This window comes from Mauremys reevesii, linkage group 3, assembly GCF_016161935.1.
Source record: "Mauremys reevesii isolate NIE-2019 linkage group 3, ASM1616193v1, whole genome shotgun sequence".
Classification (NCBI taxonomy): domain Eukaryota; kingdom Metazoa; phylum Chordata; order Testudines; family Geoemydidae; genus Mauremys; species Mauremys reevesii.
In genome coordinates this window covers 123,733,348-123,761,122 of record NC_052625.1, presented here as the reverse complement: position 1 = coordinate 123,761,122, position 27,775 = coordinate 123,733,348, and the positions used below count along the sequence as shown (strand labels likewise).

Genomic DNA, 27,775 nt, shown 5'->3' with positions numbered 1-27,775 from the left:
AACAAATTAAAAGGTTTTGTTCAAAAAAAGGGATATGGTTCTTTGCAGCTTGAAGTTCAAAGGGTCAAAATGGATTTTGCAGTACACCCAATCCTATCTGCAGGACTTAGTTGCTGGTTAAAAAATTAATCCATAACAAGACAAATACTTTATATACTCTGCTGCTAGAGTATAAGGTATTTGTCCTGTTATACAATTCAACCAGGAGGTTCAGAGTTTTAACCTTCTGCTTCCAAATATCATGCTCGTACATCCAGGCACAATGTCCTCATACCTACTTTTCCATTATTTACTGTAAGTATAATAGGTACATCAGTCACTGTTTCATAATCCATGTACTATGAGTCATTACAACGTGTGCAGATCAGCGTATGTACATACAGATTGTCCTCTTAAATCCCCCAGCAACTGACTGTTTATCTTTACTTTAGATGGAAGTGCTTTCTAGATAATGCAATGATGGACAAAAGAGAAACAAGTACAATTTTTTTTTTTAATAAAGATATAATTACAAAAAGGTAAAATCAGCTCAGGAAAGGCAAATTAATAGATCAGTTTAGACATTTAACATAATAACTCACATCCATTTTAAATACTATTACATAAAGCATGGTGAAGAAAGGAATTTCTGCTTCATAATTAGAAAACTCACAATACAACTTGCCAAAAACCAAAACAAAGCCGAATGAAAATAAATACAGTCCATGCCAAATAGTACAAAATGAAATCAGCAGTCTCTCTCAACAGGAAAAAAAACTCTTCTTCTTTTAGTATTTTCCCACTTGGTATTGTGTTCTGGAATTGGTGCAAGGCCATCTTTAATTCAAGGATTGCTGAGCAGTTCTGATTTCGCTCTGTTCAAAGGCAAAAAATATAAACTATTAAACAGGGCATAATTTCATTTTGAGACTAGCTGTTGATAAAGATGCAATTAGAACTACCCACCACACATTTTAAGCCTTTGAAGTATTTTAGTAACTCCAGACACTGATTTATAACTCACATTGATATAGAACATATCTTCTGTACAGATGGCTAACTGAGGAAAAGCCTTGAAAGTTAATGAATGTTCTCCAAAGCACAAACATTTTATAGTTTAATACTGAGGGGTTTACCCTTTGGTGTCTGTCTTTTCACCGCTGCTGTCCTTGGATTTATCTTCCTCCTTTACATCTAAAAACAATTAAGGAGGAAAAACACTGTCACACTTGAAATATTTGAAGACTCCAGAAACACAATCTAATTTTTTTTTAAGACGGGGGAGGGGAGAGGGGGGGAGGAAGAGGAAATCAGGAACCTAGGCTGCTTATTTGCAAATTACATCTTATTAAATGAACAATATACCATAGCTTATGCCATCAGCTACACAGAACTTTTTTCATTCACACTTCATTAGACCTATACAAATTACTAGCTTCAGGATCTGAAACCACAGTGGGCAAAGATCTTCATTTAGAACAACACTCCTGGACTGTAAGTACTGTTTCAGCATCTATACAAACATGCACTTTAGATTTTATTAGTTTTTCTTCTTCAGTGTGACGGGAAAGAAAAAACGGTTGTGAGATGTGTTGCTCACCATTCTAGGTGTACGCACGTTCATGTGTGTGGCCGGAGATTTTTGCCTTAGTGATACCCGTAGGGCCAGCTGTGGCGCCCGCTGGAGTATCGCACTCAGGTGCCGCCGGCTCTACACCCTTTCAGTTCCTTCTTGCCAACAACTCTGACAGAGGGGCAGGATGGGGGGTAAGGTTATGGACATGAGGAACACATCTTGAAGAACAAGAGTTATGAAAGGTAGGTAGCCGTTTTTTCTTCGAGTACTTGCTCATGTCAATTTCATTATAGGTGACTCACCAGCAGAATCAACGTAGGTGGGCTCGGAGTTCACAGTCTTGCAGCTTGCAGCACTGCTCTGCCAAAGCCAGCATCGGTTCGAGCCTGCTGGGTCAGCACGTAGTGAGACGCAAATGCATGGACGGACAACCAGGGGGAGAGCCTGATAGATCTCTTGGATCAGCACCTGCACCAGGAAGGCTGATGATGATGCCTGCGCCCTAGTCGAATGAGCCATCACGATTGCTGGCAGGGGCACCTTTGCAAGCTCATAGCAGTAATGGATGCAGGCTGTGACGCAAGACGAGTCTCTCTGGGCTGACACCACACAACATTTCATCCTGTCTACGACAGCAACAAACAACTGCGTTGACTTATGGAACGGCTTTGTTCTATCAATGTAGAAGGCCAGAGCCTGTCTGACATCCAGGGTTTGCAGCCTGCATTCCTCATCTGTCGCATGAGGCTTTGGGCAAAGGACTGGTAAGTAAATGTCTTGACCAGTGTGGAACTAAGAAATGATCTTGGGCAGAAAAGCTGGGTGTGGACACCGCTGGACCTTGTCCTCATAGAAGACTGTTTAAAGCAGCTCCGACGTGAACACCCTGATCTCAGACACCCTATGAGCCCAAGTTATAGCAACCAAGAAGGAGACCTTCCAGGAGAGAAGCAGGAGGGAGCAGGAAAGCCCAGGGTTTGAAGGGGGGGACGCATATGCCACAACAGCACAAGATTCAAGTCCCAAGGGAGAACTGGATCTTTGACATGCGGGTAAAGGTGCTCCAGGCCTTTCAAGAACCATGTCGTCATGGGATGGGCAAAGATCGACCAGCCTTGAAACAGAGGGCGGAATGCCGAAATGGCCGCCAGGTGTACCTTGGCTGAAGATAGCAACAGGCTCTGGAGTTTAAGGTGCAGTTAATAGTCCAGGATGTCCTGCAGCGGGACCTCTTCTGCACACAATGTGTCAGTCCGAGGCCCAACATATGAACCGCTTCCACTTTGCCACATAGGTAGCCCTGGTGGAAGGTTTTCTGCTGGACACCAGTGGAGCACTCCTGTTTGTCCACGCAGCAGCGAAGCTGTCAAGTGCAGCGATGACAGGTTTGGGTGTAGCAGGTTGCTGTAGTTCTGGGATAGCAGATCCAGCCAAAGAGGTAGCTGCAACGGGATGGCTGCCGAAAGACTCAGCAGCATACTGAATCAGTGTTGACTAGGCCATGCTGGGGCAATGAGAACAACAGATGCTTGGTCTTGCTTCACCTTTAGCAGTATCCTGTGGATCAATGGTACCAGCAGGAAGGCGTACATCAGCACTCCTGACCACGGGATCAGAAAGGCGTTGGACAGGGAGCCCGTGTCCCTGTTCTGCAGAGAACAGAACACATGGCACTTTCTGTTCTGCAAACAGGTCAACCTGGGGAGTCCCCCATCTGTGGAAGATTAGGCTGACCACCTCTGGATGAAGAGATCATTCAAGGCGAGACGAGAAGGTCCTGCTGACGTGATCTGCCAGGACGATCCTGGTTCCAGGCAGGTGGGTGGCTACCAGATGAACGGCATGCCGCACACAAAAGTCCCAGAGGCTGAGTGCCTCCCAACAAAGGGCCGAAGATCTGACGCTGCCCTGCCTGTTGATGTACTACATCGCGGCTGTATTGTCCATCGGAACCTGCACCACCTTTCAGGTGGGGCAAGAAGCCTGGCAGGCCAGGCGAACCACTCTGAGCTCCTGGATGTTGATATGAAGGGCTAGATAATTTTGTAGTCAGCGGCCCTGAGTGCTGAGCTTGCCCAAGTGGGCTCCCCAGCCCAGGTCCGAAGTGTCCGAGACCAGGGGTGGGAGACAGGGTCACGAAGGGAATCCCCTCCAGCATTGACTTGGGATCCAGCCACCAGTCCAAGGATGAGAGGACGTGGCTTAGTACTGTGATCACTCAGTCCAGGGCATGCCTGCTGGGGATATAGACTGAGGCCAGCCACGCCTGCAGAGGCCGCAGATGAAATTGGGCATGACTGACCAGGTATGTGCACGCAGCCATGTGGCCCAGTTGCAGGCATGTGTGGGTCGTGGTGAGCGGATGGCTCTTTATGTGGGCAATCAAGTCTGACATGGCCTGAAAACGTGCTTCTGGAAGGAAGGCCCTGGCCTGTGTGGAGTCGAGAACCACTCCGATAAACTATATGCGTTGAACTGGAATTAACATGCAATTCTCTCTGTTTATTAACAGGCCCAGATTGTTGCAGATGGACTGCATCAGATTGAGGCTCCTCTGGAGACCTGCCCTTGATGAGCCAGTCGTCGAGATATGGGAAGGTCCGGATCCCTCGACGTCTCAGGAAAACTGCTACAGTGCCACACATTTTGTGAACACCCTGGGAGCTGAGGACAGTCCAAAGGTTAGCGCCATGAACCAGAAGTGGTGCCTGGCCACTATGAAATGCAGGAAATGCCTGTGCCCTGGGAATATGGAGACATGAACGTAAGCATCCTTTAAGTCCAGAACGGCGTACCAGTCCCCTGGATCCAGGGAAGGAATGATGGAGGCCAGGGAGATCATGCGGAACCTCAACTTCTTGAAGACTTGTTGAGGCAATGCAGGTCCAGGATGGGTCTGAAGCCCCTTTTGGCCTTCGGGATTAGGAAGTAATGGAAGTAGAATCTTCTTCCTTCCATGTCCTGAGGAACCTCCTCCACAGCCCCCAAGACCAGAAGCTACTCAACCTCCTGAACCAGAAGTTGCTTGTGAGAAGGGTCCCTAAGTTGGTGACGGACCTTTAAGGGGGCTGGGAGCCCCAACTGGGGAGGCACATTCGCGTGGCTCCGGAGTAGCTTGGCGGGCAGGCCCAGGTCCCTTGGTAGATGATTCCTGGGCCTTCTTGCTTGGTGCTGAGGAACGCTTCTTGGCTTTCTTTGGCCCTCGGTGTGACCTGCCCGGAAGGCTCGGAGGCCGGGCAGCAGGCAGACTCCATCAGGAGAGCCCTGAGGTGGATAGCCTGCTCTTTTTGGTTGTGGGGCCAAAAGTTTTTGCAGATCCAGCACCGCTCCTTAACATGGGACCCCTCCAAGCACTTAAGGCAGCTGTTACAGGGTCGCTGACAGGTATAGGCCTGTTGCAGTCCGAGCAGGACTTAATCCCCCGAGACTGGGGCATGCCCTGCCTGGGGCAAAGTCCACACTGGGACTCTAACACTTAACACTATTATATGCAAATTATTTACAAAGGCCCTAAGGCATGAAGTCCCAGGCGGAGAAACCGCTAGCTCTTGCTAATCAAGAAAGGCGCTCTGACTGACCACCATGGGCGGTAAGAAGGAACTGAGAGGGCATAGGGCCGGCGGAGCCTGATTTAGAGGGCACCACAGCCAGCCCTACGGGTACCGCTAAGACAAAAATCTCTGATGGCCGTGCACATGGACGCGCGAACGTCTAGAATGGAATCGACATAAGCAAACACTTGAAGAATGAATGTTTCAAAAGCACATTAACTCTTTGTGCTAATGGTTGTAGGGCATCTTACCGCTAACAAAATTCACTTTAAGAAAGGTGCAATCCTATAATGGGTTAAAGGGAGAACACAGTTATATACGAAATTATGCTCTTACCAGTTTTTTTGTCCTCTGTCTCTTTCTTGTCTTCTTCTATTCTGGCTTTCTTTGCGCCTTTCTTATGATCTGCAACATTTCGTCGTCCACCCTCGCCTTCATCCTCAGAATCAGAGAATTCTTCATCACAGGCTATTCGCTTATCAGATGCTCGAACTAGTATTAAAAAAAAAAAAGACTAAAGGGATTCAGTTTTACTGCAATAGGTCTTTCATAAAGGAATCACAATGAAATTGGTTTTGAGCAACTGATTAGGAGACCAACAGCACTTTGCCCTCTAATCAAAGGGAAATAGAACTATGCCCAAAACATATGAGGAGACTCTGGGGTTACTTTCTAAAATATAATTATAAAGAAATGTTACACAGACAAGTGAAAATCCAGTTATTTGGTATTGCTTAGTAAGTACTGAACAAATTCAGAAGCAAGGGGATTAACTGCAGCAGGGAAAAGTGTTCTGATTACAACAGTTAGGCAACAGATTAAGATGCCAAGAAGAAGCTGTGCAGCTACCACTACTGATATCATGCAAGGTTAAGTGAAGCAGTTGTTTCTTAGGTATGGTTTAGAAATAATAAATATCAGTCCTTACAATCATATGATCCATACAACTTAAACCTTATAATAAAAAAACAAGTTAAACCTGTTGTGATTAATTAAGAAAGTGCTCTCACCACCCATGTCATATCGACCAAGTATTCAAGAATTGTTTTTAGATTTTTGAAAAATGATCTCTCATTTAATGCAGGACCTATGTTGATTCACTTAATACTGTTTCTGAAGGGACATGGCATTCAAATTTTTAAGAGGCTGTCATCCGTGTTTCCTTTGGGTTTGCTGTTGTTTTGGGAAGACTTCTGGGGCCAGATGTCTCAGCCTGGTCAAACTGTTCTTATGGCAAATTTAGAATAAAAGGGAGCCTCCTCGATGCTCCAGATTGTTGATCCAGCTAGAAGCCAGGTTAGCCTAGGCTCTGGCATACATCAGAACAGCCTATTGAGCTCAACTCAACTGGAGTGGCAGAAAACAGCTAACCAGAGGTGAGAATCTGGCCCATTATGTTTAAAGTGGCCTTATTCCGGGGGCATATTCTAACACGACACCTAAAGATAACATTTCCTACTAGAAATGCGTTTGTCTGGATCTTCTCCATCCTCATCTCCACTATCTTCATGAACAGCATCCTCAGGAATGGCTTGCATCTGTACTCCAGGTGCATGAGGCAACATACGCAAGTTCTCAAATAAGCGTTGTCTGCAAGTGAAGTAGCAGATGGAAAAGTTGTTAAATATAGGGAGAGATGTAGCCTTTGCTGCAGTTTCTGGATATTTAATCATAAATGCAACAATTTTAAAGTTGACATTTTTCTATAATTCTTCTGCTTAAACCAGTTCTATTGTGGAAAGAGTGAGATTTCTCTTTTAAGAGGGGAGCAAGGCTCCACTTATTACAGGCTGGCCAGAAAAGTGGTAAATTCATACCATACTGTTTACTAATTGCAACAAAGGATGTTTTACACAAAAGTTTAATGCTTGAAACTATGGCCACGACCAGACAGATTTCAGATGTTAACATGATAACTAAACATCATAACCACCTGCTCTGTGGAGTGGTCATAAGACACATGTTCTCATGTCCACAGTTATTAGTTTGTCCCAACAACATACACCAAAAGTTTAGCTCAACGACCTTTCAAGAAGGAAAACCAACACTTACTGATTTCTTATACAGAATGGAAGTGACTTTTTCATTCTTACAGATATTTAAATTGTTTTGACATTATTGCTGAATTAAGAACAAAACATTAATGACGCATAAATCCTTACACATAACATGAATTATTTGAATGACACAAAAAGAAACTTCTGCAGGTTTGTTATTCAGAATAAAATGCTGGATGTTTCCCATGAATACAAATATAAGCCCTTTAACACTGACCTAAGGTGATTTACAACTCCTTTAACATCCCAAATGATTTGCAGACCATGACTAGACTTAAAATTACAAATACATTTTAGAATAATATTTGAAAATATTTCTCTTCCTATTCTGTGATTAATTCAGTGTTCTGGATTTCTTCTGCTAGAATGGACATTATAAATTCCTAAAGCAGTTCTACTTTACTCTGCTTACACTTGTTTGGCATCATAGAAACAGAACCCTGAATTCAGGTCACGGCAGATAAGCTTTTCCTACATTTTTATACTTTTCACAGCAAATCTTCCCTCTATGTTCAAGCATGAAAGACCTCATGTTAACGGAAATAAAACAACTCTGCACCAGAAGTGGAGAGCAATAGGATTTGAATGCAGTTCTCAGCAGAGTCTGCAACTCATGTTTCGTGCTGGCACAAGTCTTGTCAAAAACAATCAAGACTAATGGTGCTTACTCTTTAAAATCAGTATCTTATTGATAAAGACTACTCACACTACTTTATGACTTTAAACTGAATCTATGCTTCAAAAAGAAGGCAAAGCAAATCTATTTCCCCCTAAGTCATTAAAACCACCATCACTGCAAACGCTGTGATCCTAAAACAGTACACTATATAAATAAAAGGAGCTCAAGATGAGGTTTGATTAGGTACGAAATTTATAAAGTATTTCCACCAACAAAAGACTATGATTTTTAGAGTTTCTATTCTCAAGGTAGGGAACAACTACTTACTTGATCTTCTCCATATACTCTGGTGTGTTCTGGTTGGTCATATTTGATGGACTAATATGCAGTTTGAAGTCTGGTCCGAAATACTCAAAGTAGTCATTGTATGGTAACTCTATTAAAAAAAATATTTTTTTTTCAGCCACCTAAAAAATCTCGTTTTTAGACAGCTTTTTATACAACTCAGACTGCATAACTGGACTTTAAATAACATACTGGCAAACTTTCAGGTATTGGATGAATATACAACTTAGAACGCTTTTAAGTATAGTAGAAAACCACTGTATAGTGTTTTCCCTTCAAGTTGCTCAACAAAGACGACGGATGAACTAATGTTTGCTGGTGGAGAATCCAAGATTGAATCTGCATCTCAGGCATAAGAAACACGGATATCTGGGTAATGAGACTCAGCAGAGAATGATTTCAATCCCAGTGAATGCAGTATAGGAAATCTCAATGGACAAAATTAGATTTGATTTCTTTAGCCATAAGATAGGAAACAAATACTGGAACATTGCAACATGAGGTAACCTTTTACAGAAAAAAAATGCCTAAAATTCCCATTGTTGGGAGGAAAGATGTGATTAACTGAGGACAACTTGCCATTAGTCATCTTCACTATAGTTGAAGTCAAAGGTGAACTGTCAGGCTGGAGGGAAGTTACTAGTGGAGTTCCTCAGGGATCGGTTTTGGGACCAAATCTTATTTAATCTTTTTATTACTGACCTTAGCACAAAAAGTGGAAATGTGCTAATAAAGTTTGCGGATGACACAAAGCTGGGAGGTATTGCCAATACAGAGAAGGACCGGGATATCATACAGGAAGATCTGGATGACCTTGTAAACTGGAGTAATAGTAATAGGATGAAATTTAATAGTGAAAAGTGCAAGGTCATGCATTTAGGGATTAACAACAAGATTTTTTGTTATAAGCTGGGGACGTATCAGTTGGAAGTAACAGAGGAGGAGAAGGACCTCAGAGTATTGGTTGATCACAGGATGACTATGAGCCGCCAATGTGATATGGCTGTGAAAAAAGCTAATGCGGTTTTGGGATGCATCAGGTGAGGTATTTCCAGTAGAGATAAGGAGGTGTTATACAAGGCACTGGTGAGACCTCATCTGGAATACTGTGTGCAGTTCTGGTCTCCCATGTTTAAGAAGGATGAATTCAAACTGGAACCGGTACAGAGAAGGGCTACTAAGATGATCTGAGGAATAGAAAACCTGTCTTATGAAAGGAGACTCAAAGAGTTTGGCTTTTTTAGCCTAACCACAAGAAGGCTGAGAGGAGATATGACTGATCTCTATAAATATATCAGAGGAATAAATACCAGGGAGGGAGAGGAATTATTTAAGCTCAGTACCAATGTGGACACAGGAACAAATGGATATAGATTGACCATCAGGAAGTTTAGACTTGGAATTAGATGAAAGTTTCTAACCATCAGAGGAGTGAAGTTCTGGAACAGCCTTCCAAGGGGAGCAATGGGGACAAAAGACCTATCTGACTTAGACTCAGCTTGATAAGTTTATGGAGGGGATGGTATGATGGGATAGACTCATTTTCGCAATTAATTGGTCTTTGACTATTAGCGGTAAATATGCCCAATGGCCTGTGATGGGATGTTAGGTGAGGTGGGATCTGAGTTACTAAAGAGAATTCTTTCCTGGGTGTCTGGCTGGTGAGTCTTGCCCACATGCTCAGGGTTTAGCTGATCGCCATATTTGGGGTCGGGAAGGAATTTTCCTCCAGGGGAGATTGGCAGAGGCCCTGGGTTTTTTTTGCCTTCCTCTGCAGTGTGGGACATGGTTCACTTGCTGGTGGATTCTCTGCACCCTGAAGTCATTAAATCACAATTTGAGGACTTCAATAGCTCAGACACAGGTTAGGGGTTTGATACAGGAGTGGGTGGATGAGATTCTGTGGCCTGCATTGTGCAGGAGGTCAGACTAGACAATCAGAATGGTCCCTTCTGACCTTAAAGTCTATGATTCTATATCAGAGAGTGCTCTCAACCAAGCACATAGAGATTTTTCTGCTCGTAAGATCACAACTTGATTAACATGGGTATCAACCCACAGCATCAGTAACAGGGAATGGTTTACTGTGAAAACTAAAAAGTCTCCTGATGGGTAATTTAATTCATATTCTTGAGAACTTATTGCCCATGCACCTCCGTAGAAGCACGTGAAGTCTTGAATACCAAGAAAGTATGATGCATTCTATTTGCTATATACAATGGCCACATTTTCTTGTATAAGTACGTAAGAGACCTATTTAGGGATGAAGCAGTATGCTATCTCCCAATGCCCTTGATTGCTTCATGAGAATCAAATCATTGGGACCGACTCTTGGAAGAAAGCTCTAGGTAAAGAACCCCTCAGATTGATTCCAGGCATCAGGCTAGCAGTAGGAGCTACTGAAATAAGTGGGCCAGCAGATTTTGCCACAAGGCTCGGGGGGGGGATGGCGTGGGGGGTAAGATATCTGCTTTTTTGGGGGGGACGGGTCCAGTGTAAACATGTGTACACCATAGGTCAACTGCTTTACACAACTGTTGCAGGTTAACTTCAGTTGTTACAGAAGTTGGGGGCTTCTGGTAGAGGTGGTCTCAGTTACCTGGCATAGGTTTAGCTTTGGGATACAGAAGATGATCAGATAGTGCACACCGCATGCAATGGGGTAGGAGTCATTAATGTGGGGGAGTGGGGACATGAAAAATACAACCTCCTCCCAACCCCCCGACAGAGAATGTAAATTCATCGGATAGGAACAGCATCCAGAGGTATCCAGGTGGCCTCAGGACATTGAAGATTCCACAGTAGTTAGTCCAGAGTCTGATTATGCAGGAGTGTGGGACCCCATGGGAGTTCATCTTCTCTGGACTACTAAAGAAAAGATATTGAGTGCTGAATATACTGACACATCATCACTGCTATACAGGGAAGCTCTGACAGAAAGTAAGTAGGGACAGGACAAGCATGGCAATGAGAAATCTGAATGGCCAAGGGAAAACTAGTACCTGTGAAAATTGGGAAGTCGCTTTTTTAATCTATGCAAGCTCTATTTAGGAGACATATCTGGAAAAAGCCTAGTGTTATTCAAATATATGGACTTAATCTGAAAGGCATTTAATACATTTGGGGGTATAGCTTGTTTTAACTGGGATAAGCAGCTTGGACTGAGGGCTGCAATGCAGACAGGAATCTGGTCGTACATACCACATCATACACTGTGGTTAGAGGGGATGACACCACAGAGCTTAGGTGTTCAAACTGACAGTGGCCTATTTAGTCCTCTGAAAGCCCAACAGAGACCCCAGCCTCGTAATAACATTTGCTGGGCATTTAACGAAAACAGTTGTTTTTGGAACATCTGCAAATTTAGACATGCTTGCAAGATGTGCTTCAGGCCCCCAAGGCCTGTAACTGGTACAAGTTGCAGGGAAATTCTGGCAAAAGACTGGGGGTAAATCAGGTTCACCTTACATACCTCTGGGTCCAGGAAGAGGGCAAAGGTGATGGACCAGGAAAGGAGCAGAGCAGATGGCAGTGGGGTGTTGGAAACAGCTTTGTTTCCAGTTAGGCTTGAAGCATTAAGGGTACTCACCTTGGGGATTACCTTAACAGGACAGATGGAAGAGTATTTGCTGTTTAACATTCCCTATAGGGGCTAAGAAGTCATGTAATGTCCAAAAATTTGAAGTCCACAGATGAGTTGGGTCACATTGTAAAGAAAAAGACCACAAAGCAAATAAGTTCTAACAGAGTAGCAGGGCCATTCATTCATCTGAGAAACCCTTAGGGTCTTCCCCTGGGCTTGGTTCCCAAGAAGGTACCTAGAGAATATCATTTGATTCATCACCTGTCACATCCATAGGGTAGTTCAGTTAATGAAGTGATAGATTATGTTCAGTACACTATTTCCCTCATGATGAGGCTGTGCACATGGTTAGGGCTTGTGGCGCAGGAGTTGCTGTCAGCAAACTGACATCAAGTCACCTTTTCTATTGCTACTAGTTATAATAGGAAAAATGCACCTTTTGGATTTTGTTCTGAGTAAGTTTTATTTTGGTAAGTAGCTCCCTATGGGATGTTCCAGGCTTGGCATTTGAAAAATTTCAGCACAATACTGGAATGGGTGATTGCACAGGAGCCTGATAAATTACTTAGATAACTTTTTGTTTGCAGGCAGGGCAAATTCTGAGTGTGCACTAGCCTGCTGACCACATTCTAGACCCTGGCTAATAAACCGGGGGTACCTCTGGAACTGAAAAAAGAGGGACCCCTCTACTAAGCTGACCCACCTGGGGCCTGAGTTAGATATGTGGACTATGGTGTATGCAGACTCGCCTAAGATAAGTGGGGGGAACTTCTGGGATTGATTGTCAAGGCAAGAGTAGCCAGGAAGGTTACACTGTGAGAGCTGCAATCTATTAATAGGCATCTTAACTTTGCATGCTGAGCGGTGGCCCCAGGGCAGGCATTTTGCATCTGTTAGTGGCCACCGTAAGAATATCAAAAGCCAACCGTTTTATAAGAGTTAATAAAATAATGGAGTATTTAGTAGTGTGGGAACAGCTTGAGTAATTTTAACAGAGTGTCTCTTTGGAGGGAGGAACAGATAATAGGGGCAGATTTAAAAGGTTCACTCAGATGCACTGGGAGGAACAGACTTCAGGGTATTTTACCAACGCAGGTGCTGTGCCCACAAACAGCCCCCCAGTTGGACACAAACTGGAATAATAAAGGGTACAACATTCCTTGAATTCTTTTCCATTTCAGTGGCAGTGCTCTTTGGGGAATGGATTTTACAAAGTTTCTCCAAAAGTGGAGTGGCAACATGGCAGAAGTACATATCAATCACTAGTCCCCTACGTCGTCCAGGGTTATGAGTCTAAAGGTTATACTAGTGTTTAAACTTTAACGTGCTGCAAAACACGTAACTGTGATTGACAACGGTATAGCAGATTCGCTGTCCTAACTTTCGGACCTGCCACTGGGAGCCCACAAGGTACCCGCACAGATGCTAGTAGCACTCTGGTACTGTGGTGTACGATAGCTCTTGGGGTTGTATGAAGATCGGTAGTGCAACAAACATTTAGGGCTTTATGACAGGTGTTTTAGCAATTTTGTGCAATTTCAGAGGAGGGAGGGCTTGTCTAGGATATGGCACATTCCAGAGGACCAGATACTTCAGTACATGGGGTCATTGGCAATCTGTGGTTTGACATCATCTACCATCTCCAGTTACCTCTCAGGGCTTACATTTGCCAGTAGAATTAGGGATTACCCAAATCTTTGTGATGGATTTTTATTTCACAGGTTTTTAATGGGGTGGTCTCAAGACAGCACTATTCAGACTCTGAAGAGCTTTGGGGCAAGTTCTCAACAAAATATGCAAAAATGGACAGGAGGTGGCCTTGTTCAAGGTTGAATTCCTAGTGATGGGTTGTTGCATTTTTGAGCTTTTAGAGTCAGAAAATTAGTGCCTGAGTCAGTAAGGGATATTCCAGGAAGGACTTTGAATGGAAGGATTTACAGTAAGAGGTGTGAAAGGTCATTCAAACCTTGAGGATGTCAAAAATAGATTTGAGCAGGCAAGGAGAGTCCATAATGCTACAGGAGGGTAGTGAGGCAAAGATTTGCCTAGTAGAAGCACTGAAGGAATTATATAGCAATGAGACCAGGTGGAGACAGGCTCCTCTTTATTCATGGGGATGGAAGGCCCCGCATAACATACCAATTTGTTATAGTTTTAAGAAATGGGCTTACGAAGTTGGGGCTATTGATGCATGAATTCCCACCCATTCTGGATGGGGGCTGTGACAGCTGCGGCTCACTTAGGGCTAGAGTGATTCAGGCAACTGGACAATGGCATTCAAATGCATATAGGTCACATGTGAGACCCAAAGCAGAGAATCAAAGCTAGTTTTTCTGTGTTTCCAATTCCAGAACCATGCAAACAGACCAAGTGAGCAGTGGTGTGATCTGCAGGCATAGGCAGGCTTCTGGGTCATCTGGAGGATCACATCTGGGTCTAGGCAGTGAGACAATCCTGAGCTGGCATGGAAGGAGGGGCATTCTCAGGGATCAGCCAATGCCCCGGCACACTCTTTGGCAGCTCAGGAGCAGGAACCAGATGTGATTATTGTTCACCTCTGTGAAACCGATTTAGGATGGCAAAAGGGGGTTGACTTAATAGAACAAAGAGGGGTTTTGGGCAGACAAAAGATCCCGCCCCCCCGGGGTGATGATTATTTGGTCTGACATATTGGGTGCAGGGCATAATAGGGAGCAGTGAAGCCTCCAAGGGTGAATAAGACCAGGAGGAGTGCAAGTAGGAAGGTGGCTAAATTCATACATCACAAGCCCCTTTGGTTATTCCACATCTAGACATACCTTACTAAGCACCCATGTGATTCAGGGAGGATGGGGTACACCTATCCAATTGGAAGGCAGATTTATTTTTGTCCAATATTAAGAAAGGAATCAGTGAGTATCTAGGAACCTGCCAGAAGTTGGAGGAGGTAGCCAAGCATAACTTGCACATGTCCAGTGCAGGAACTTGTTATGGAAGGGGTACAATCATTGCATAAAAAGGAATGGAAAAGGATGTAAAGGGAAGCATCCTTTAAGAGAGCTGAGGTGGGGGTTGGAGCTCCTACATGTTACAGCAGAGATCCAATCCCCTCTCCTGCTCTCACCCCTTTAACCTCTTTCAAGGGAGGACAGCTGGGACCAGGCTGAGGCTTATGCAGCAATGATTAGGAAAACGATTATGACCCTGCACTGTACAATTTATTTTTGAGTACTCCCAGATATTTTAAGTGAATAAAGTTGCAGCCTAATTAAACCACATCCCTTGCCTTCTGCTTTTCTTCCAGCATGGCCAGACAATGAATCTACAACCCCGCAGCGTAAGAATCACTGTTGTCTGGGCAACGAGAATCAGCACAGAATGAAACACAGAACACTTAAGAATGAAAAGCATTGAAATCAATTGTTCCTGTTTGTGTAGAAAGGGGACAAAGGGGCATGAGTGTGTTTGGGAAGCTTGAGGGGAGAAAGCAAGTCTTTTTAAGGACAAGGTTGAAGGAGATCGTGGATAGGATGCGTTTTGGGCTTGTTAGCCTCTTAAGAGTCTGTGAAAAGGGAACTCAGAGCTGTGTACACATGCATCATTCCTTTAACTCTTCCGATAGTGTGGGTAAGGTTGATTCACTATTACAGCATTTAGAAAAGCATTAACCTGCAAAGAAAAATTTGAGGTGAAAAGAACCTGAGGACTACAAATACCAAAAAAAACCCTAAGAGCAATGTGAAGGAAGAATGCATTGCCTATACTGGCTGAATGGGATCACTTCACACGTGAGACAATGCAACAAAAAAATCTTAAAAGGTAGAGAACAGTAATCATTCTGTTCCTTCAATTGCTTTTGAGTAACAGGATGACGCAGAGGAAGAGTAGGATGTAAAGTGCGTTTCCTAGAGGCTTCAGAAGACACAGGGCAGAATCTGCTTTCAGGAATAACTAAGTCAAGAGTAATTCTACTGAAGTCAGTGAACAGAGATGAGAGAATCTAATGTCTAGTAAGAAAAATGTTGGAATTAACAAAACCTTTTAAAAACAGAGGAAAAAGGCAAACGACCAAGCCAACAAATAATTTTGAAATTTTACTATAAGCCATTTCAAATGTGGTCTGAAAGATATATTGTCCCAAGTCAAGACTGTTGAAACTTCTGGGGTGTGTATCTCAGGGTTTTATACTGCTGCCCATCACCACAGTATCTGAGTGCCTTCCATGAAAAATCAATACCAACAGTAAAGTCCCTAATATGGATTTATGTATTAAAAAATTGGGTACAATGGAAGAGATGCAATCAAGAAATTTATGGTTAAGATCAAAGGTAGCTTAATTTAACAAAAGTGAAAAACAGCATATTTGTTTACACCAGTGGCTCTCAACCTTTCCAGATTACTGTACCCTTTTTAGGAGTCTGATTTGTCTTGGGTACCCCCAAGTGTAACTTAAGAATTACTTGCTTACAAAATCAGACATGAAAATACAAGTGTCAGCACACTATTATTGAAAAATTACTGACTTTCTCATTTTTACCATATAATCAATTGAATATAAATATAGTACTTACATTTTAGTGTATAGGGCAGTATGAGCTCATTGCCTATATGCACTTTTAGTTTGTACTGAATTCACTAGTGATTTGTATGTAGCCTGTTGTAAAAATAGGCAGATATCTAGATGAGTTGATGTACCCCCGGAAGACCACTGCATATCCCCAGGGGTATGCATACACCCTGTTGACAAAGTACCAGACTCAAGGTCTAAGAGATTAAAACAAAGTTGCACATACCAGAACTATATTAAGTTCCTGAGGGATGCTGGATTTTAGGTGATGACAAATTTATTTGCTACCCATCATGAACTGGACTAATAAGTTTAAGAGTAAGTTTGGTTCTGATAACATGTGACAGAAAGCAACTTCACAATCCTTATGAGAGTTTAGACAGAAGAATATATTTCAGAATTAATATTTACCATTAGGAATTTCACAATCTAAGGCAACAGCAGTCTCATATGTCCAACATCGAGCAACATTACGAATAGTATATCCTCCTCCTCCTAGCATCAGCAGTGGTAAGTTAAACGTCTTTACAACCTCCACACATTTAGCATGACCTACCAAAAAGATTTAAAAGCAAATTAAAAAAAACAACTATTAATTTCTATTAGAAAAGTCAGATGAACCTAATTAAAATGAAAGTTCTAGAATTAAGCTTCAGCACAGCACTTTTAGTTCTTAACTGAATTAATGTCATTGAACAAAAATAGATGTCAGGATTGGTAAATGAGAAATGGACAGAACCCGAGGCACAATATTTCCATCTTAACATTTTCTCCTACTTTGCATTAGCACCGTTGCAATTCTCTCTTTTCCAAAATGTTGTCTTTTTTATAACTTACATAGGCATGCAAGGACAAATACAGGGCCAGATTCTTGGATCAGCGCAGTGCAGGAGCCAGAAAGGAGTAGGCTGCAGCTACCCGATCCTCCCTGGTTCCATGTTGACCCCAGCACACTTTTGAGCAGACCTTGAGCTGCTCTGGAGTATACTAGCTGATTAGATCCCCAGTGAGCCATATGGCAGTGAGAGAGCATTATTTATGGGGACAAAATCTCCATCTAGGGAGAGAGAGCTACTTTCTACATCTTTTGTGCTGCTGGAATGTCACAGAATGGACCACAGCACAGTTCAGGATCTGGCCTTCACTCAATGATTATTTTGAGAACAGTCTTGTGGTTAGGGTATTGGACTGGGAATTGGGAGATGTGGTCTCAGTTTTCAGAGAGCTGAAAACTTCATGTATGACCTTAGGGTACGTCTTCACTACTACTCTGGCAGGTGCTATGGAGTGGGCAGCCATGATGGTCCCCTGTCTCCTGGTGCCTGGGGTTGTGGCCACTCCTCAGCTCCTTTTGACTGCTCAGGCAGCCAGTAATAGCCAGCCAGGTGTGGGGGACCCAGCTCCAGGGCTGACAGAGTCCTCATAGAGCAGCGACCACAAGTGGGGGGACCCTGCCAGCACACAGCCCCTAGCAACCACCCTGCCTACACACAGTCCCAGCTACCCCTCTCCCTGCACCATGCCTGCACACGGCACTTAGGTACCTCCTGCCTGCACCCTAAGCAGTTTTCAAACTCTTTGAGATGCACACCCCCCATCTGAGTTATAATTTTTGGTTGCTTTCCCCCCACTCCTGCCAAAACCCGAATGGGCGGGGTGGCCTGCTGAGGTGAGTCAGGGGTTGGAGGTGCTGTTCCTTACCTAAGCTCTGTCCCCGCCCCCAAAATAGTCAAACTATGCCTATGCCCGAGGGGTTCCCCCCTCACAACCACACCCCTGAGTTCCCCCATCCCCCGCTGGGCCATGGAGTTTTTACAGCATGTTGGGGGGCCTCAGGAAGAGAAGGTTAAGAACTCCCGATCTAAGAGACTTACATCTTTCAGGGAAACTTGTGTTCCTAAGTATGTATCTAGCTAAACCTTTAAGAATTGTCATCTTAAAGAAAACTGTGATGATTCAAATAAGTTTGAAGAATATGTTAGTGACTACTATTACAATGAAACAAGAGTCGATGTAATTTTTTTTCTTTCTTTAGAAAAGTGTACTAACAGAATTCAGTAAGTATCAAAAGAATGTTACTTCTCCTCCCCATTTTGCTAATACTAACATATAACTTTAGTTGTACAGATTGAGAAAGTTTTTTTTATTAATTATTAAAAATCAAGAGAGTTCTGGGAAATTTAATAACGTGGACAAATATTAAAGTAAGACACAGCACATCTTCGTTTACTAGCAAATTCAGTGCTGCAACTAATATTCTCAATTCAAGAAGATAGCTAATTTGGCATACCGAAAAAGTATTCACAGTTAAATATAGCTAGTCACATCACAAAGTGAACCCACGGTTGTAGCCTATGTACATTACAGAAATTTAAATCCAGCATAAGATTGTGGAAATCATACATTTGGTGCATTACCCCACAATCTAAAACTGAGTTGCACAGATATGGAATAAAGAGGGAAGCCCAAGGAGTTCCAAACCAAAATGAACTAAAGAGATAATGAAAAAAACAAAAATGGAGTAAGAAATGAGACTAGGAATAATAAGATAATACATAAAATCTAAAGAAGAAATGGTTATGGAAAAGGTGGAAATACAAGTTGCTTATTTTAGTAAATGGATGTTGATGGGAGAGAAAAAACAACTGTTTCTTGACTGGTAACTCTTTGGCTACCAGTCTCATTCACGATGACAGGCGGTAAATTGGACTGGTGGCCAGAAGAGAATGAATATCTGACTTAACTTGCCAACTTCAACCTCTCCCCCTCAAACATATTATTTGATAGCGACTTGGAGAATGAAGGCTCCCTTCTCCTAAATAAAAATTAATCAAACCCATGCATTCTACCTAACAGGCATTATTGTGCATCTGTGAGCATTTTCTCTATTGTTTACCTTTGACAGTAAGATTAAAACACCCCAACCTGTCACCAGATAACGAGTCGGCTCCACACTGCAATACCACAGCACTGGGCTGGTACATCTCCATCACTTTGGATATGATCTATATATAAACAATATAAAATAGCAAATCTTAAATTCAACCTCACAACAACCAGGCAGTTTTTCAAATAGGGTTTAGACAATACTCACTGGCTTGAATATCTGCCCATATGATTCATCATCTATACCATCTCTCATTGGAAAATTAACCGCATAGTATTTGCCTTTCCCAGCTCCAATGTCCTACAAAGGAAGTTGAAAAATACAGTACTACTAAAGAAGATAATGCTTACCAAATCATAGTAAACCATGTGTCTTAAAATATGTGCTATTATTAAAAAAAAAGCAGCTTGCTTAATTCCCTATTCTTCTACAAGATCATTCTGAAGCATGAAATGTATGTGCCAAAACTAAAATGAAGAAAGTGTACCATCCCCAATATATTGATTTTTTAAAAAAAATTAATGATTAAGAGAGCAAAAATACCTTTATATGTTCCTCCATAAAAATGGAAGCTTTTAAAATAGAAGAGAAACTGTACTTGCAGAATGGAAGGGAGTAACCAGCCATATGGCCAGTAATCCCCGCCCTCCCTGCACCAATCCCCTGGTTGACTGATGCATGGAGTAACAATGAAACCTTTAAAAATAAGCCATACCTTCACATCGATATAAAATGTGCCATAACGGTCTATTAAGTGACTGATATGAACAACAAGAAATAGATGCTTCCTTTCCCCTAAACAAATGCTTCCAATTAATTAAGGAGGTAAAAGCTTCCAAAATAAAAGTAAGTTTACTAATAGGTCTGAAAACCATAAGCCAGAGGATTTTTGTAACTGGCTTGACACTGGTCAATTACTGGAGAGCAGAATACAGCAATCAGTTATTATTTTAAGTATGTTGACCCAGGTGCAAATTTTACTGGGTTAATTGAAAAACACTGTTGCCGCAAATTTTACAGTAAGCCAATTTGGGTATTTTCCAGTTTTTGGTAATTGAGCAGTTTTATTGGTAGTACAATCTGTCACCTGGAGAAACTGCCTATTTTTTTAAGAAAGAGCCAAAAACGACAAGGTGAACTCATAGAATACTAAGTGGTGAATGATTCTCAACCCCTCCCCCACTCTCATTCACTATCAGCATGCATTTCCCTTTTGATTTCCCCGAGCTTTAATTACAGTATTAAATTTGAAATGATAATCATGCACATAAGATGCTTACTTAAGTCACAAGAACAAATCATCTAAAAAAGCAGGTTAAAAAAAGTCTGAAAAAAAATCAACAGTTCAACTACTTATATAAATACTGAGGTTCTGAGTACACAGACATCTGGACAATATTGACCATAGCACCCAAGACACACATTTTCATTTTGATGACTGTCAGACTAACATTTTCAGAGGGCTATGTTGGTATACACTGAACTAAAAGCTACCATCTTTTTCAACTGCATCAGCCTAGGTCACAAATATGCGCATCTGTGTATGCAGCACTAGGTAGATTCTCAACTGATTTATCAAGGCACACTGTGAAACAAGAGGGTCTCTGCAGGCATCCTCCAAGCTGAACAGAAGCCCCAGTAGGCTTAACCCCAAGGGAGCTGATGTGGCTGAACTAGAACCCTCAGGAATTCAAAAAGCTGGATAACAGAGCTGAGAGGAGTTTTCTGCATAGAAAGTTTATTCATCAAAACATGCAGTTTTGGGTCAATCTGAACAGGAGGTACTGATTTTACCCAATAGCCAAGTGGTTAGAGAATTCACCCAAGCTATGGGAGACCAGTTCAAATCCCCATTTTGCCTGATGGGGAACTTGAGTCTTTCATAGTGCAGGTAAATTACCCAACCACTGAGCTATAGGTAGGGCCTTTAGTTTTTCCCAGGAATTTATCAGTGTTTATTACCACAACAACAAAAACAGGTGAAAAATGAGTGCAAAAAACCTTAATTTTTCTGGGTAAATATCGCGGTTTATTTTGGTGGATGAAAAGACAGGGGAAAAAAGCATTCAGTAGATTAATGCTTTGAATTCCATTCATCAATGTGGTTTGCCGCAGAACTAAAACAGAACTAAAAACATAATGCCACCTCTGAGTTTAAGAAAACAATCTCTCTCTAATCCCCAAATAAAACTTTTCATTTGAATAAACAGTTTACTGTTGTAGACTCAGAACTATTAGCTTATAAATATTTAATAATTGGGCCACATCACTTGCAGCACGTACACTCAGCTTCATCTTTTTCTCCTGTTTTTGTTTCTTTAACACTTTCAAATATTTCCTCAGGTTCTGAAACATATTCTGATACAAATTTTCATTTTCTTCCCATTTTAGTGTATCAAATCTTTAAACCGTTATCTGCTAACAGCTTGAAACGTGTATGTGGTGGGCATGAGATTCATCAGTCCATTCAGATGCGCATGCACTTCAGAGCTTGCACAGGTGTGTTTATTGTGTATATCTTCTAGACTAATACATAGCCTTCCTTCATTGCATATACAGACTAATGTATTATCGCAATCTCTCTCTCTATATATATAGAGAGAGATACATATCGATTAATCTCATGCAATGTATTTTCCTAATAAAATAAGTTATTTTGTATATATTTGAATGATACAGAAGTAGGGTGAAAACTGGAAAAAAGGGAAAAAAAAACCTTTGTAACACCTGGGAATTTTTTGGTAAAAATTAGTTTAAACTGAAAACGAAGGGGCTTAGCTTTAGGATATTCTGGGATGAGTCTCTCTCAGTCTACCCTTAAAGCCGTTCAACCAGTAGTGGTTAAAGCACTCACTTGGGAGCTGGGAGACCGGGGTTCAAGTCCCTGTCCCACATCAGGCAGAATAAAGATTGGAACCTGAGCCTCTTACATCTTAGGTAAGTGCCCTAACTACTGGGTATAAAGGGGGCAACACCTCCTTCAGTGGTTTTGTGAATGGCATTTTCAAGCTTCCTTTGCTTTTAATAAAAAAAGCAGTTAAAAATGCCAGCAATCAAAATGAAATATTTTGTGTTGAACAAAGTGTTTTGGTCAACCTGAAATGTCTTTTTTCCAGTTTTTTGTTCAGTTGAGTAAACTGAAATTTTTGTTTTGGATGAACCAAATTTCTCTTCAATATTTTCGTTCAGATATCAGACAACAACAAAAAATCAATTATTTGCACAGCTCTACAGAGAGGACATCTAAAGTAGAAAGATGTTCTTTCTGATGGACACAAGCGTTGTTCTACGTTTCAATGGAGACACCACCTCAATTTTGGAAATTAACTAGAGAGAATATGTCAGAGGGAATTAAAACCTGAGCAGAGCCCATGGACATTGACAAACAGAAGCTGATGGTTTTGATGCAGTCTGTGGGAGCTAAGAGAAATACTATACTAAGCAGCCAGCTGCAGCACAGAATCCTGACTCAAGGGGGAATGTTTGTTAATGCTTACTTTAAAGGGCTTCCTTAAGCCTTCCTTCTGTGTTAGCCTTATATGCTCTTTTAACAGAAAAAGTGAAAGCCTGACATTCTTTTCTAATTGGGATCTGATAGCTAGAGGAGAACTCTTAAGAAAACATCTGCATCCATATACATTACAGTTCATTCCAAAGGACTATTTACAACCAGTGATTATGATTGTGTGGGATGGAAGTCTATCACAGTTGAGGTATCATTTGTCATTCTGAAGGTCCACCATGAAAAAAATACTACGAACAGAGAAGATACTTTTCTGTTTTATTTCAGCCATCTAAAGCATTTAAATCCTTTTGTCTTCAAGGTGGCTAGCTAAAGAATACAGAAAACTTTATCAGAAGTGACTTCTCACTGACAACTGCAAACTACCCAAGCCTTCAGAAGAAATATGCCTTCGTTAAATAATGATAACATTTTGCCATTACAATAATCTTGTTTTAGCTGCTTTTTATTTGAATCAACAGTACCACCTTGTGGCCAGTCAAGTTATGTCACAAAAATACGCACCTCTGATTTCTAGAACAAGAGATATAGAAAGAATTTAACAAAACCAAGCAACTCTAGAACTGTGGAATTGCCGCCAATAGCCAGACTGAGATGGACAGTCAGCGCATTAGTGACAACATTTAACTATTAGTCTCCACAATATCCACTGTGAATCATCAACTCTTACTCCCAGCTCCACCCTGGGATACTGGTGATGTTGCATCACATAAGATCTCCTGGAGGCATCGCAAAGGTGGCAAGAAAATAATGGTGCCTACCTACCTTTCACAACAACGTTTCGTGCAGTTCTGAAAACTTTAAGAACAAGTTTATGCCCTTTTGAAAGTTACAATTAACTCCCCAAACACAGCTGATGTCCCTGACATAGCACACACTGGGGTGTCAGAGCAAGACTCTGATCCATAATGAATCTGCATATTAAAGAGTTTACAGCCAATAACATACTATAGTCTTACTACTGTAGGTATTCAGCATACATTTCTAGAGTTAAAAAGGGACACCTTTTCAGATCACTCACAATTCTAACAAGTTTAGGGGTATGTCTACACTTAAGACTAAAGTGTAGAAACCACTTCTGCAGATGGGAAGGATTCTCCCATCAGCACAGGTAATCCTACCTCCCTGAGAGGTTGTAGCTAGGTCACCAGAGGAATTAAGTGTTAATACTTGCATTTTTACAGTATATAGTTTACATTAGAAACCAGACAGAAATTCTTCCGTCAACCTAGCGTACATGGGTACGCTGGTCGACTTAACTATGCTACTAAAGGGTGTGTATTTTTCACACTCTTGACTGACATAGTTAAACAGACCTAATTTTCTAGACTAGACCAAGCCTAGAAAGATTTTTGTTTTTTTGTTAAGTAAGTGAACATGCAGGGCCAGGAGATCAGGTTCCTAATCCCAGCTCTGCAATAGACCCTGTAATCTCTTGGGCAATATACAATCTCTGTGCCTGTGTTCTCTAGGTCTATTTACCAACCTCACAGGAGTTGCAAGGCTTAATATGTTAATATCTATGAAGTGTTTTGGTATCCTTAGATGGAGGGCACTATAAAAATGCAAAGCATTAACACTAAACAACATGAGACATGTCTTCCAACACATTTGGCATTTTTCAGATACACATAGTATTGTACTGTAAATATCAAATTTTGATTGTGACAGATAAAATGTTCACATGTCAAAAAACGTTATCTGCAAAGAGCACCTATTTTTCCTACTATATGTAACATGGTTGAAAATTCAGAGATCAAATACACTACATCTTTTTCCTAAAGAAGTGCCAAAGTCTAACTGATGTAAATCATCTATATTTGAAACTGAACTATTTAGTAAGCAGCTTGTCCATTTCCATATGGGTTGAGTTAATTTGCTAAAAAAGTCCTGAAGATTTCCCAGGCGAACTCTGAAGATTTGTCAGGGAGCTGAGAAATCCACAGAATATGGCCCTTCCCCCCCACCCCCAATTTAATTATTGTGAGAAGAAGGAATTATGACCAAACACTAAAAATGAACATTTGCAAGAAAAGGAGAAGTAAAGGCTAGTTTAATCAAGTCGTAAATTCACATTTGACCTTACCCTTAAGTCCCCTGTGCCAGGAAAATATTCACCATATTTATGGAATGATACTGTCATGACACGGTCCGTTGTATAAAATGCTTCTTCAACACCATCACCATGATGGATATCAATGTCAATGTATAACACTCTTTGGTGATATCTGGAAAAACCATACATATACATGTGAAAAAAGGATGCAAGAGAAAATGGCGTGATTTGAGATAAGTCAGTGCTATGACATTCAGCAGTCAGAATGTAAATATAGCACAGGAAAATGAAATCTTATCTAACCAAAAGCATGATAATAACTGAAGCTACCATATCCATTCAAAAGAAAATAAATGAAAAAACAAAGATCAATTGATTCATTTCTTCAACACCAAAAGCATTCGACATTTAACCTCACTCTGTCACCCAGTAAGAATCTACATTTTGCATCCTCTTCCCACATTCTGCCCCCCCCCCCCCCGGCCCAATCACCACCACTGTTGTGATAACTGGGCCTACAAATTTACCCAAATTGTGAGCTCAACTGTAAAGAGAGAATAAATGTCACAATAACGGATAACGAATGTTGATGGGAAAAGGTGCAAAAGCAAGATAGAAAGACTGAATTAGTACAAACAGAAAAAGCTTGTTAATGTAACTCAAGTATTGGTAAGCCAGAAAAGTTTGAGACCAGAAATCAGTGAACAAAAATTGGTATCTTGGAAACCAGGCTTAGCTGGTGAACAGAATGAGAGGACACCCACTACTCCCTTCTGGAGTCCTCAAAAAGAGACTTTGGCTGGGGTAGGCTTTGAAGCACACTATTGTAATACTAACTGAAAAACAAGAGGAGAAGGAGCAAGTTCCACCATCATGGCTGCCTCCCCCACAATCTCCTGAGACCCTGGACCTCCTTTGGCATAATCCTGAAAAATGGCGTGATAAGACTGGGACTGAGACAGGGACCCAGACATCATCACTACCTCTGGTGGAATCCTGGCCACCACCTGGGAAGGGAGACTGTCTCTTGCATGCTGTCCCTCCAGGTCCTTTTCCTTTCCCACCTTATTTCTTTTCTTTCTTATCCCTCTAATAAAAGTCTGGATTAGCTGGGCAAGACTATAATGTTGCAACACCACTGTACACTTGTGACCAGAAAAAGGCAAATAAATGCAAAGCCGAAAAAATGTGATGCTAGCACAAAATTGCCATGGCTTGGAGTGGCTGATAAGACTGCGTGCCATGCCTGTTTTCTAGCAGTGAGGTTGTACATAAAAGTAAACACCAGAGACAACAGCTGCATTTCCTTCTTTCCTGTTCTCCATCCCGCCCCCTTTTGTATGCACTTGTCTAGGTTAGTCTTCTTTGGAAATGGGATTGGGCTTTAATAGTAGCAGCAGCGACAACTTGAGGCCATCCCAAGTAACTACTTCTCTTTCCCCAAAAAGACAGTTATTAATGTCTTTAATACCATCTAACAGACTGTGAGACAAAAGTTTTTTTTCTTTCTAAAAACTCTCCTGCTAAAAGGAAAGGGAACAAGGGATGTTGCTAACATGAAAGTGAGACGCTCTTAACCCCCATGTTCATCCTTGTAAAATGATCGTGTGGTATTCAACGCAAAGTTTGTCACGTTGGGTGTCTTCAGAAGGCTCATGATGTATTGAGCATTGTTATTCTAGTGATGTTATAGGTTATAATTTCATGTATATAGTTATGATGCTGAAAATGTATCCTCATGCTTAAAGCAAAGTCAGACAAAAACTCTCCAGAAGCAGAGGGGCAGTTCACACCTCATCAGGGCGTGGATGGGACAAACCCAGTCCAGCTTCACAAAACAAAAGGGCACTGGCCTAGGCAGCAACAAAACAATCTGTTAGACTCTCAAGGGAGTATCCCCCATACTCTGGTCAGTTTGGAACTGTGATGTGGTATGCTCACCTGACTCTGAAGGGGCGACAAAGCAAAGAGGGAAGAAAGGACATGAAAAAAGGGAAAGACATTTGCCATGCTCTCTCTCTCTTCCACCTATATCTACAGAGACCACCACCACCAAGCAACTGAAGCACTTATTAAAGGGGAGAGCCTGGCTGAAGAGCAACCACCCAGCCTGTGGTGAGACACATCTACGTTTGTAAGGGCATTGAAAGTGTTAAGATCAGCTTAAAATGCGTTTTGCTTTTATTTCATTTGACCAAATCTGACTCATGTTTTGATTTATAATCTATTAACTATAAAGATAGATTTTAAGTAATTTGTTTACTCTACCTGAAGCAGTATACCTGAAGCATAACTGGACACTGCAAGACGGAGGTTCCTAGGGCTGTGTCTGGGACCGGAGATATTGGCTAGTGTCATTTGGTTGCACAATCCAAGGAGCAGCTTACATGCCAGAGGCTGTGTGAACAGCCCAGGAGTGGGGGTTCTCACAGCAGAGCCGGGTAAGGCTGGTTCCCAGAGTCAAGGATTGTAGTGACCTAGCAGATTACCGGCCCAGATAACACCAGAGGGGACCGTCACAGAAAGCCTTACTTAAATGTTTTACATTTCAAATGCTTTAACTTTTTCCTTCTTTTCTGTATTTTTAATAAAAGGTTAAAATTATGTTTAATGGTGTATTTGCCATGATACTAAGCAGGCGGAGTCTCTGTATACCAAACCCTGAACCTTGCTTAACACTGTTTAATGTTGGACAATAACAGGGTCATATGGGTTATGTTAACATCCTTGACTCTTTGGGCCCATATATTCCATCTAAATTAATACACTCATCTTCCCTTTCCCCTACTTTTTTCTTTTTCTCTCTCTTACTGAGATCTGTTCCAGCCCCTTCTCTCCCTTTCCTTTTCATAGTCAATCTGTTTTGTTCACTCTGTCAACTTCAGACATTTTCTTTCAATCACCTCCATAAGCATGGATTTTACAATAGAAAGCTTCCCACTCATGCTGCATGTGCTAAAGGAATTTTCCAAGAACACACTGCCAGTAAATGTAGAGAATTACTTTAATTCAAACGATATAGTTCCTGTGAATTCCTAATCTTATAGTTTGTC

At 41.7% G+C, this 27,775-nt stretch overlaps 1 protein-coding gene across 1 annotated transcript in view; it reads right to left on the bottom strand.

Moving 5' to 3' along the window:
* Positions 1-773: 773 nt before the first annotated feature.
* Positions 774-27,775, bottom strand: part of HDAC2 (histone deacetylase 2) — a 45,741-nt gene continuing 18,739 nt past the window's right edge. Inside the window, exons 6-14 of the mRNA XM_039531993.1 lie at positions 24,753-24,894; positions 19,351-19,443; positions 19,153-19,261; positions 16,668-16,808; positions 8,110-8,218; positions 6,566-6,696; positions 5,443-5,598; positions 1,116-1,173; positions 774-854 (exon numbers count right to left, since the gene is read on the bottom strand). Of these exons, the coding sequence (XP_039387927.1) occupies positions 824-854; positions 1,116-1,173; positions 5,443-5,598; positions 6,566-6,696; positions 8,110-8,218; positions 16,668-16,808; positions 19,153-19,261; positions 19,351-19,443; positions 24,753-24,894 (970 nt within the window). The 3' untranslated portion in view covers positions 774-823. The remainder of the gene's footprint in view (positions 855-1,115; positions 1,174-5,442; positions 5,599-6,565; positions 6,697-8,109; positions 8,219-16,667; positions 16,809-19,152; positions 19,262-19,350; positions 19,444-24,752; positions 24,895-27,775) is intronic.